This window comes from Oncorhynchus keta, chromosome 4 (genome assembly GCF_023373465.1).
Source record: "Oncorhynchus keta strain PuntledgeMale-10-30-2019 chromosome 4, Oket_V2, whole genome shotgun sequence".
Lineage (NCBI taxonomy): Eukaryota > Metazoa > Chordata > Actinopteri > Salmoniformes > Salmonidae > Oncorhynchus > Oncorhynchus keta.
This window is the reverse complement of record NC_068424.1, coordinates 22,164,140-22,176,925: the sequence shown is the minus strand read 5'-3', so window position 1 is coordinate 22,176,925 and position 12,786 is coordinate 22,164,140. Positions and strand designations below refer to the sequence as shown.

Below are 12,786 nucleotides of genomic sequence, written 5' to 3'. Positions count from 1 at the left end.
CATGTCTACCACTGTATAAACATTTCACTGAAGGGAAAGATATGTTTGTTCTTTGATTTATTGCTGTACTTGATCCCATCTTATATTATCCTACTGGGTACCCTCCTTTTCATCATTAGAACAAGCAGACTGAAGAGGGGATGTACCCCCCCCCACTCCCCTCCATTTTGATTTGTTAGGTATCATGGCAGGTCACCCCTCTACACACACTTGACATCTCAACTAGAGGAAGCATGTGGGTATTAGGTTCCCCAAGCACACATGGTGATGGTTAGGGATGTGATTTGTTTTTATGGAGGGGTCAAAGGTGACCGTGGAGTTGAGATTAACCACAGGAGGAACCATTGTGGAGATGATGTGTATATTTTTGTTTTGGTGTTGGTATTTGCAGCATCTGCGCCAGGAGCTGGAGCAGAAGTTCTATGAGGAGCGGTTTGACTGGGAGCAGGTGAGGCACAATGACGCAGCGGGTCTGCTGAAGATGTTCATCAGAGAGCTGCCTTATCCTCTGCTCACGCTCCAGCACTTACCGGCCTTCGCCGCTGCACAGAGTGAGTGCACACAAATGTAGGCCTGTACGCTTACCGTTAAGTGGATACATAATACAGTGCATTTGGAAAGTATTCAGACCCCTTGACTTTTTCCACATTCTGTTACATTACAGCTTTATTCTAAAATTGATTAAATTGTTTTTTTGTCCTCTTCGATCTACACACAATACCCCGTAATGACAAAGCAAAAACAGGTTTTTGAAGTGTTAGCAAATGAATATAAGTTTTTGGTTGATATTTCACATTCAGACCCTTTACTCAGTGCTTTGTTGAAGCACCTTTGGCAGTGATTACAGCCTCAAGTCTTCTTGGGTATGATGCTACCATCTTGGCACACCTGTATTTGGGGAGTTGCTCCCATTCTTCTCTGCAGATCCTCTTAAGCTCTGCCAGGTTGGATGGGGAGCGTTGCTGCACAGCTATTTTCAGATCTCTCCAGAGATGTTTGAACGGGTTCAAGTCCGGGCTCTGGCTGGCCCACTCAAGAACATTCAGAGACTTGTCCTGAAGCCACTCCTGCGTTGTCTTGGCTGTGTGCTTAGGGTTGTTGTCCTGTTGGAAGGGGAACCTTCGCCCCAGTCTGAGGTCCTGATGGCTCTAGAGCAGGTTTTCATCAAGGATCTCTCTGTACTTTGCTCCGTTCATCTTTCCCTCGATCCTGACTTGTCTCCCAGTCCCTGCTGCTGAAAAACATCCCCACAGCATGATGCTGCTTCACTGTAGGGATGTTGCCAGGTTTCCTCCAGACGTGACGTTGGCATTCAGGCCAAAGAGTTCAATCTTGGTTTCATCAGACAAGATAATCTTGTTTCTCATGGTCAGACTTTCTAGGTGCCTTTTGGCAAACTCTAACCGGGCTGTCATTTGCCTTTTACTGAGGAGTGGCTTTCATCTGGCCACTCTACCATAAAGGCCTGATTGGTAGCGTGCTGCAGAGAAGGTAGGACTTCTGGAAGGTTCTCCCATCTCCACAGAGGAACTCTGGAGCTCTGTCAGAGTGACCATCAGGTTCTTGGTCACCTCCCTGACCAAGGCTCTTCTCCCCCGATTGCTCAGTTTGGCCGGGCAGCCAGCTCTAGGAAGAGTCTTGGTGGTTCCAAACTTCTTCCATCTAAGAAGTATGGAGGCCACTGTGTTCTTGGGGACCTTCAATGCTGCAGAATTTTTTTGGTACCCTTCCCCAGATCTGGCCTTGACACAATCCTGTCTCGGACCTCTACAGACAAATCCTTTGACCTAATGGCTTGGTTTTTGTGGGACCTTATATAGACTGGTGTGTGCCTTTCCAAATCATGTCCAATCAATTGAATTTACCACAGGTGGACTCCAATCAAATTGTAGAAACATCTCAAGGATGATGAATGGAAACAGGATGCACCTGAGCTCAATTTTGAGTCTCATAGTAAAGGGTCAGAATACTTATGGAAATAAGGTATTTATGTTCTTGATTTTGATACATTAGCAAACATTTCTAAAAACCTGTTTTTGCTTCGTCTTAATGAGGTATTGTGTGTAGATTGATTTGTATTGATTTATTTTATTTCACCTTTATTTAACCAGGTAGACAAGTTGAGAACAAGTTCTCATTTACAATTGCGACCTGGCCAAGATAAAGCAAAGCAGTTCGACAGATACAACGACACAGAGTTACACATGGAGTAAAACAAACATACAGTCAATAATACAGTATAAATAAGTCTATATACAATGTGAGCAAATGAGGTGAGATAAGGGAGGTAAAGGCAAAAAAAGGCCATGGTGGCAAAGTAAATACAATATAGCAAGTAAAACACTGGAATGGTAGATTTGCAGTGGAAGAATGTGCAAAGTAGAAATAATGGGGTGCAAAGGAGCAAAACAAATAAATAAATTAAATACAGTAGGGAAAGAGGTAGTTGTTTGGGCTAAATTATAGGTGGGCTATGTACAGGTGCAGTAATCTGTGAGCTGCTCTGACAGTTGGTGCTTAAAGCTAGTGAGGGAGATAAGTGTTTCCAGTTTCAGAGATTTTTGTAGTTCGTTCCAGTCATTGGCAGCAGAGAACTGGAAGGAGAGGCGGCCAAAGAAATAATTGGTTTTGGGGGTGACCAGAGAGATATACCTGCTGGAGCGTGTGCTACAGGTGGGAGATGCTATGGTGACCAGCGAGCTGAGATAAGGGGGGACTTTACCTAGCAGGGTCTTGTAGATGACATGGAGCCAGTGGGTTTGGCGACGAGTATGAAGTGAGGGCCAGCCAACGAGAGTGTACAGGTCGCAATGGTGGGTAGTATATGGGGCTTTGGTGACAAAACGGATTGCACTGTGATAGACTGCATCCAATTTGTTGAGTAGAGTATTGGAGACTATTTTGTAAATGACATCGCCAAAGTCGAGGATTGATAGGATGGTCAGTTTTACAAGGGTATATTTGGCAGCATGAGTGAAGGATGCTTTGTTGCGAAATAGGAAGCCAATTCTAGATTTAACTTTGGATTGGAGATGTTTGATATGGGTCTGGAAGAAGAGTTTACAGTCTAACCAGACACCTAAGTATTTGTAGTTGTCCACGTATTCTAAGTCAGAGCCGTCCAGAGTAGTGATGTTCGACAGGCTGGTAGGTGCAGGTAGCGATCGGTTGAAGAGCATGCATTTAGTTTTACTTGTATTTAAGAGCAATTGGAGGCCACGGAAAGAGAGTTGTATGGCATTGAAGCTTTCCTGGAGGGTTGTTAACACAGTGTCCAAAGAAGGGCCAGAAGTATACAGAATGGTGTCGTCTGTGTAGAGGTGGATCAGAGACTCACCAGCAGCAAGAGCGACCTCATTGATGTATACAGAGAAGAGAGTCGGTCCAAGAATTGAACCCTGTGGCACCCCCATAGACTGCCAGAGGTCCGGACAGCAGACCCTCCGATTTGATGAGGAACATGTTTTATTTCATCCATTTTAGAATAAGGCTGTAACGTAACAAAATGTGGAAAATGCAAAGGGATCTGAATACTTTCTGAATGCACTGTACATATACTAAAATAGCTCTCTGACACCCTTATCTCTACTGACCTGTAAGCAGAGACTAATTATGCAGTCTATTCATACTATATATCACCATGGTGAGCATTGTTTACAGCACATGTAAAATGCACTACATGACCAAAAATATGTGGACACTTACTCGTCGAACATTCCAAAATCATGGGCATTAATATGGATTTGGTCTCGCCTTTGCTGCTATAACAGCAGCAAGTCTTTTCACTAGATGTTGGAACATTGCTGCGGGCACTTGCTTCCATTCAGCTACAAGAGTATTAGTGAGGTCAGGCAGTGATGTTGGGCGATTCGGCCTGGCTCGCAGTCGGCATTCCAATTCATCCCAAAGGTGTCCGATGGGGTTGAGATCAGGGCTCTGTGCAGGCCAGTCAAGTTCTTCCACACTCATCTCGACAAACCAATTTCTGTATGGACCGCGCTTTGGAACTAAGGGGCATTGTCATGCCGAAATAGGAAAGGGCCTTCCCCAAACTGTTGCCATAAAGTTGAAATTACAGAATTGTCTAGAATGTTATTGTACGCTATAGTGTTAAGATTTCACTTCATTGGAACTAAGGGACCAAGCCCAAACAGCCCTAGACCATTATTCCTCCTCCACCAAACCTTTGAGTTGGCACTATGCATTCAGACAGGTAGCGTTCTACTGGCATCGGCTAAACCCATATTAGTCTGCCAGACTGTCAGATGGTGAAGCGTGATTTATCACTCCAGAGAACTGGTTACCACTGCTCCAGAGTCCAATGGCTGCGAGCTTTACACCACTCCAGCTGATGCTTGGCATTGTGCATGGTGATCTTAGGCTTGTGTGTGGGCTGCTCGACCATGGAAACCTATTTCATGAAGCTCCCGACGAATAATGATTGTGCTGACGTTGCTTCCAGGGGCAGATTGGAACTCGGTAGTGAGTGTTGCAAGCGAGGACAGACAATTTTTACGCTCTTCAGCACTTGCCTGTCCCATTCTGTGAGCTTGTGTGGCTTACCACTTTGCAGATGAGCCATCGTTGCTCCTAGACATTTCCACTACATAATAACAGCACTTACATTTGACAGGGGCAACTCTAGCAGGGCAGAAATTTGACAAACTGACTTGTGAAGATGGCATCCTATGATGCTGCCACTTTGAAAGTCACTGAGCTCTTCAGTAAGGCCGTTCTACTGCCAGTGAGTCTCTATGGAGATTGCATGGCGGTGTGCTTGATTTTATACACCTGTCGCTCGTGGCTGAAATAGCCAAATCCACTCATTTGAAGGGATGTCCATATACTTTTGTATATGTTGCTTGTAATTTATGATTAATATCCAATTTTTCTCTTAAATGTATTCTTAACGATGTCAATAACAGTCAACAACACTTCCACCAGTTGGTAAAGTGAGCGTGTTTGCGGAGATATCAGTGTATTTTCCCCTCTGTCCCTCCTCAGGTGTCTCCTCTCCCAGACACCAGATCCAGGCCCTGCACCTCCTCATCATGCTGCTCCCTGAGCCCAATAGAGACACACTCAAGGTGAGCATGATCTTTGACTAATGTCCCTAAAGATCAGGGTTCACATCCTTTGTAGCTATCCCAAGACTCATGATCATGGACTGAGAGACTACACTTTCAACTGTGACCTCACCACCCTACACACACCTATCGCACATATCCAGTCCTAAAATAGCTCAAATAAGTGCAGAGGCTAAGAATTTTTTTCAATTGGGCAACTGTGTCCAACTATGCATTCCTACGACTCATAAGCCAATAGTCACAACCATGAGTGACTAACATTCCATTCTAAGGGGCGGTTGCCTTCGTACATGTAAACAACCATGAAGTGTTGCTCAAGCCTCAGTCAAGGCATAATATGATGACGTAACTTGGCACACTTGAAGTGAACTTGAAGAGTAACAACTATGTTTATGTATCGTCCCATGAATGGCTTATTATATGAAGTTTCGATAAGAGGTTTTTGAAGGTGTGAAGGGAAAATGGGTGACAACCCTCTGACGTCCTCGCTTCCTGAGTGGACAGTATATAAAATGACGTGTGTAGGATAAGATATGAGAATGTGTTTCAGTATGGGCACATTTTGGATCAGTAGGCCAGAGTTACCCAGTGATTGTGCCAGTGCAAAGGTTGAACCTGTTTTCTTGAAGGAATAAATCCGAGGAGCGCACACACACACACACACACACACACACACACACACACACACACACACACACACACACACACACACACACACACACACACACACACACACACACACACAGACCCAGTCTAACCCCTCTGTGCCCCTCTAGGCCCTGTTGGAGTTCCTAAGGAAGGTGGTAGCCTATGAAGAGAAGAACAGGATGAGTCTGTGGAACGTGTCCATGATCGTGGCTCCCAACCTCTTCACCTACCGGGGCAAGAACGCCAAGCAGGAGGAGATGCAGGCGGCAGCCGGGGCGGCCCACCTCGTACGGCTACTCATCACATACCAAGAACTGCTCTGGACCGTGAGTTTGCAACACACACGTACACACGTTCCTTGAACACATAGAGATGGGATACGTTCACACACGACTACCCCCAAACATATCTCAACAGTCATCTGGCCTCATCAGGACAGACCAGGGTGCGATTCAACTACAGTAGGACTGCAATTTCCCAAATTGGTGGTTGAAAGATTACGTCTATACTGCTCCAGCATAGCATCTGCAATTTTAAGACTTCCACTACAACTTCTGTAATTTTGCTGAACAAAAACCTCACGTTCAGTAATTCAAGACAAGTCATTTTTTATGTAGACCTTGAGCCTGGTTAAACAAGACTGAAAGCTGAGCTCACCATTGTTTTACTGGGGGGAAAAGTGTTTATGACGAAAACCCACGAGGGAAGTGATCCAGGCACGTTGTATGAAACGCAAAGAGACAAAGAGCAGCTTGACCCACATCTGGGGACTGCTGCCTGACCTATTAGAATACAATGCATAGGACAATGCATAGAATGTAATGCCACTACAGCCCAAATCACCAAGCGCCCGGGCAGACGGGGAGAAAGTGAAGAGAGAGAGGGAGGATAGAGAGATTAATAGGTGTATTATTCTCTCCTCAGGTGCCCTGCTTTCTCATCTCCCACGTGAGGAAGTTGAATGAGGCTAGCAAGAAGCCGCCCAGCTCAGAGAAGACCAAAAGGAAGCTGCTAATGATGAGGAAGAGGAACGCTGAGAAGACTGAGAGGAGCGAGGTAATGATTACTGACTTTATGGACTCTAAACTACTTTAACCCCAACTTGAAATGGTCAATTAGATTTATTCTCAATGTTAGTTTGACTTGACAACAATATCATAGGCTATTGGGTGTATGCTTGTTCCTGACTGTACCTAATTGGATGTGGTCGCCAGGTTGAGTTTACTCATGTAATGGGACTTGAATTGAAGTTGGGTCTTTTCTTTGTCCACAGTTGACTGACCTCCGAGAAGGGGTCATCAGGGTTCACGCCCCACTACAAGCTAAGATCTCCATGGCGATCCAGTTGGACAACGAGACCAAGGCCAAAGATGTGATGGCGCGCTTCGATTATGAGAACGGGTCAGTGGAGGAAAAGTGATGATTACTTATTTCTTCAATGCCTCTGTTGATGTTGCTAATGTATACTATAGGGATGTCTGGGTTTATTAAAATCATTATCTTTTTTTTTTATCTCGCAGTCGTGGCACCAGAAGCACTAGCCAGAGGCCAGTACAGTATTTGTTTGAGGTCGGAGGAAACATAGGTATGTATGATTACACCCGTTTGACTCAAATTATTTTCAATCAAAGGATTATTGTAATTTCTGTCTTCTTTAATGGAACTAAAACAATAACATTTCTCTCTAGGCGAGCGCTGCTTGGACCCTGAGACTCACCTACTAGACGTGTACCATGTGAATCCGCACTGTGAATGGCTTTTAAAACCCACGACCACATGAGAACTGAGGACTCACTCACTCAACAGTCAGCAAACTGAACCACTGCCCTCTTGTGGCCGTCTTGGTGAACTGAGCATGCATGGAGACCCCGTTGACTGTAGGTTCAGTTAAGGTTTTATCCCAAACTATGGACCACTAAAAAGAGCGAGAGCTGGAAGATGAACTATGAAGAGAGACATTCTCCTCCTGAAGGAAGGACTCAACATAGGCCATGTTTGTGGGATTGAACCTTATAACAAACTACTAAATAGGACAGAAGCACTATACTCTGACTAGCTGGGTTCTGGATGGAAGTATTTAGAGGTGGGACAGCTTTGTAAAGACATGCTCCACATACGTGACTGACGACATCCCATTGCTTGCCATTTGAATTTTTTTGTGCCAGATATTCACCTCCTGGGTCGTTCCACCAATTCAGTGCCTTTTGAGGACAGTAACCTATTTTACACTACCATTTCACTATTAGATGTTCAATTTTTCTTTTGAAAAATGTTTTTTAAAAGGAATAGTCTTGCCACATGAAAACGAGTGTTCAGTTTACATAACAGGATTGACCTTAAAATGAGGGACAGACTAATCACATGAAATAATAATCTTCAGAAATGACTTTGTCAAAGCAACAAAATAGCACGGTTTTACAAGGATGGTGAAATGTTGGGTTTAAGTTGCATAAAATCTTCTGAAAATCAGAGGGTGCAAGGAGGGACACTAGCAAGTCTTTATTTATATGAAAAATCTGATTTATTGAATTTTCCATGTGGTCTATATCAAAGGGCACTTCATTAAATAAAACAGGGTTTTAAAATTCAATATTGTTGCACAATTTCTACATAAAATATGAAAAGGATGCAAAAGGAACTCTTTGTGGAACGACCCTGCTACAGAGGCCATGGACACAATCACAGACCATGTGTACCACTTCATGCAAGACCCAGTTAACATTTACTTGCTATATTTATACCACAAATTTATCCTGATAATTGTATTATTACACATAACTTTATCATTTATAAGAGCATAATGTTGATTGCAAAACTATTGGGAATGAGGAGATTCAGAAGAATAGCAGTTTGGGTTGTTGAGTTCATGATGGTGAGGGACAAGTGGAGATGGGAGAGACCTGATACTGAATACAGACATTGGCTCTGTCTGAAACTTTGTTTCATGGTCTCCTGTCCTGCTGACCGCTGATCGGTGTCTAGAACTGATCAGGACAAGGCAGGTGAAAACAACGTAGTGGAAACCTATCCAGTCCTTTCACCTGCTAGTGGTCATCAAGGACATGAGATAAGGAGAGGAAGCGGTTTCAGAGTACTGAGACGCAGGCCCACATCGGAACTGTGACCAACGATTCAGGCCATTGTTCAGCCCACCTTCTTTGCTTTTTGGATTTGCATGTTGAGCACTAATATAAAAATATCTCCCTCCTGACACATCTCCCCACCCCAATGGACTGTGAATGTTGTATATGTGACTTGTAGAAAACAATGTACACACTACACTATGACTTAACAACCCTTTCAACCCTACCTGTAGGCCCAGTCTACATCAGAGACATGCATTACTAATGAACTAAACTGACTTTGCATGCCTGGAGAGTGCTTACAATACTTTAATGAAGGAAAGGAGAAAAGGCATAGAGTGGCCATAAAAAAAGGCCCTTCATAACAGTGTTAGCCTGGCTTCCAAACTGATTTCATTACATTTCACCATCGTTTCTTTCCAAACGATGGTAAGAGCAGTGTTCAGCCTGGTTTCACCAGGCTAGCAATCACTTGCTTATGCTTGTGAATAATGTTTACTTGCAGGTCGTGTCTGTTTTAGCCCAATCAACCTCTCTCCACTTTATTTTACTCTGTGGTCTTAGTAGTTCAATGTTTGCCTGTGCCTTGGTTGTCAGCCTGTGGTTTTTGTTGTTTTAAGTTTTATGTGCTTCCAAATGAACCTGTAGCAGTTGTGTCAACAAGACAAAGGTCGTAATGTTGATTTGACTTTGCGCAGGACTTTTAAAAATGATTTATCCTTCCAAAGCCAGTGTGTAAACATTTTTTGTAAATGAATGTGCACCATAGACTCTTACTATGTGTGTATTTTCTGTATATAGAATACTGATTTAGCATTTTTAACATTTTTAATTTGCATTTATTTTATGAATATTATTTGACCACTGTTGACAGTTTTGTGGCAAAATGTATCTGACACCGTAACAACTGAATATAACGTCAAGTTAAAAATGGACTTGTCTTTCTCTCTTGCCAGAACTGTGTTGTGAAATATGTTAGGAAAAAAAATCAGCTCAGTTTCTCCCCCAAAATAGCATGAACACTAAATTCAGAACACTATTCTGCAGGTACTCCTGGGAAACTATGCAGAAAGACAAACAGACATGGTATAGAACGGAAAACATCAGTAGGATGACCGCTATGGAAGCAGCTTTGACAAGCGTGTTATGCACTGCATAATATGTGGGCAGGCCTATAGTAATAGAGCCTACAGATCAACTATGACTTTGATATACTATGATATTGATATTTTTAAAAGTATTTTATTAGCAAATATTAATTTTCTAGAACATCGCATATAAAAACTAAGACATTCTATTGTCCAATTAATTTGGGGGAGTCAAAATGCACAAAAGAACTTGAACACCAACACAGAAAATGAGTTGATAAAAAAAAAAAAAACTTTCACATTGACCAAACATTACTTCAATCTTTCTTTACAAAACATTACAAATGGAAGTCATTTCATAGGTCAAATTTCAATGGTCAAATCACATGGTCATAGCGTTAGATATGGAATGGTTTGGTATGGCTGGTAAAGTTCTGGTATGGTTGTGGCAAGGTTATGTGGCGGTGCTGGGGCAGGAGTGGGGTGACACTCCTTGGAGGGTGAAGGCAGTACTGAAGTCCAGGATGTTGGTCATGTGACCCTTGATCAAGCGGATGTTACGCATACATCCACGGAACGGCATTCTGGATGTCAGGCAGTTCTGTTTCACACCGACTGTAAACAAAGAGCGAGGTCAATACATGGGTCATAACAAATTCATTTACTTGACACTGGAATTGATCAACATCAAAGCAAAGGGGTGACAGAGGCCCAGTCCAGTGAAGGGTCTTGCATTTAGGGTATAGGGGCTGTTTGTGGAAAGAGACTGAAGGTTTTATAGAGGAGGAACGTACCAGGGAAGCCTCCCACGTAGACCGGGTCCTTGGTCTCAGCCGAGGTGGACTGGGGGTGGGGGTTGTCGGTGAGCACTGTGACTCCGTCCACGGTCAAACTCAGAGCGTTCTTGGTCTTCTTTGCCAGCAGGGTGTGCCAGAGACCGTCACACAGCCACCAGCCCAGCCGCGAAGTGGCCGACACCCGCCCGGCACCGTTGTTCACGTGGAACACCGCCTGTCCGTTGGCTAGCTCCAGCCCGATGGCGTCCACCTTGGCACTGCTGACCCCAAGGAGGACTCCATCTGACACTGTGCTGCGGAACTCCAGAGACACCTCCATATCTGAGCCCACTTTGTACCCATTCTTTACTGCAGGGGACAAACCATAACGAACCAGTTTACATCACTATGTCATACAGTCAAGGAGGACACATTAAGGCACTCCCATTCATGTTTTTAAACAGTTAAATGTAGCTATGCATTGAGCTTGGTAAAATGATCTCATCCTAAGCATTATTCCGGTTGAAAATCTATCAGAAAGGATGTGGAAATGTTGACTTTTTAAATATAGTTGGCAGAAAAATGTAAAATGGCTTTTTTTTGTGTGTTTTTCGCTTCACAAAGACTTTGGCTTGAAGTACGGAGTTTATGGGCGTTATTACTCACTCAGAGCAGCGTATCCGCTCCCATTGAAGAAGGTCCCGTCCTGGGCTGCGGTGAAGCAGTGCGCAGTGGATTGTTCAGACACTGGACTCTGGGTGTTCAACTTAACACTGTTCAGCAACACCTTCTGGATGCAGCCTGCCAAACTATGGGTCACCTGCATGAGGGAATATAAATATTCACATTTGGGGTTGTGGATAAAAATTTACTCAGCAGAAAATGTACCACCTGCTTTCAACACAAACAATGACATAAAAACTATATTTCAGCATGAATAGCAAGTACACTGACTATACCAAACATTAGGAATACCTTGCTAATATTGAGTTGCACCCCCTTAGCCCTCAGAACAGCCTCAATTTGTTGGGGCATGGACTGTACAGTCGTGGCCAAAAGTTTTGAGAATGACACAAATATTAATTTTCACAAAGTCTGCTGCCTCAATTTGTATGATGGCAATTTGCATATACTCCAGAATATTATGAAGAGTGATCAGATGAATTGCAATTAATTGCAATGTCCCTCTTTGCCATGCAAATGAACTGAATCCCCCCCAAAACATTTCCACTACATTTAAACCCTGCCACAAAAGGACCAGCTGTCATCATGTTAGTGATTCTCTCGTTAACACAGGTGTGAGCGTTGACGAGGACAAGGCTGGAGATCACTCTTGTCATGCTGATTGAGTTGAAAGCTTCAAAAGGAGGGTGGTGGTTGGAATCATTTTTCTTCTTCTGTCAATCATGGTTACCTGCAAGGAAACACGTCCCGTCATCATTGCTTTGCACAGAAACGGCTTCACAGGCAAGGATATTGCTGCCAGTAAGATTGCACCTAAATCAACCATTTATCGGATCATCAAGAACTTCAAGGAGAGCGGTTCAATTGTTGTGAAGAAGGCTTCAGGGCGTCCAAGAAAGTCCAGCAAGCGCCAGGACCGTCTCCTAAAGTTGATTCAGCTGCGGGATCAGGGCACCACCAGTACAGAGCTTGCTCAGGAAGGTGTGAGTGCATCTACACGCACAGTGAGGCGAAGACGATGGCCTGGTGTCAAGAAGGGCAGAAAAGAAGCCACTTCTCTCCAGGAAAAACATCAGGGACAGACTGATATTCTGCAAAAGGTACAGGGATTGGACTGCTGAAGACTGGGGTAAAGTCATTTTCTCCGATGAATCCCATTTCCGATTATTTGGGGCATCTGGAAAAAAGCTTGTCCGTAGAAGACAAGGTGAGCGCTACCATCAGTCCTGTGTCATGCCAACAATAAATCATCCTGAGACCATTCATGTGTGGGGCTGCTTCTCAGCCAAGGGAGTGGGCTCACTCATAATTTGGCATAAGAACACAGCCATGAATAAAGAATGGTACCAACACATCCTCAGAGAGCAACTTCTCCCAACCATCCAGGAACAGTTTGGTGCCGTACAATGCCTTTTCCAGC

The 12,786-nt window shown here is 43.8% G+C and overlaps 2 protein-coding genes across 6 annotated transcripts in view; one reads left to right on the top strand and one right to left on the bottom strand.

Moving 5' to 3' along the window:
- The window catches only part of LOC118370858 (rho GTPase-activating protein 18-like), a 44,212-nt gene extending 34,459 nt beyond the window's left edge, over positions 1 to 9,753 (top strand). For all 5 annotated transcript variants that reach the window (XM_035756052.2, XM_035756086.2, XM_035756081.2 and 2 more), the window contains exons 9-15: positions 392 to 551; positions 5,005 to 5,087; positions 5,864 to 6,061; positions 6,660 to 6,791; positions 7,009 to 7,136; positions 7,256 to 7,320; positions 7,424 to 9,753. In XM_035756052.2, coding sequence (XP_035611945.1) covers positions 392 to 551; positions 5,005 to 5,087; positions 5,864 to 6,061; positions 6,660 to 6,791; positions 7,009 to 7,136; positions 7,256 to 7,320; positions 7,424 to 7,515 — 858 coding nt within the window. In that variant the 3' untranslated portion in view covers positions 7,516 to 9,753. The remainder of the gene's footprint in view (positions 1 to 391; positions 552 to 5,004; positions 5,088 to 5,863; positions 6,062 to 6,659; positions 6,792 to 7,008; positions 7,137 to 7,255; positions 7,321 to 7,423) is intronic.
- A 293-nt stretch (positions 9,754 to 10,046) lies between these two features.
- LOC118382690 (laminin subunit alpha-1) overlaps positions 10,047 to 12,786 on the bottom strand; it is a 53,184-nt gene continuing 50,444 nt past the window's right edge. Inside the window, 3 exon segments of the mRNA XM_052503978.1 lie at positions 10,047 to 10,521; positions 10,701 to 11,051; positions 11,349 to 11,502. Of these exon segments, the coding sequence (XP_052359938.1) occupies positions 10,361 to 10,521; positions 10,701 to 11,051; positions 11,349 to 11,502 (666 nt within the window). The 3' untranslated portion in view covers positions 10,047 to 10,360.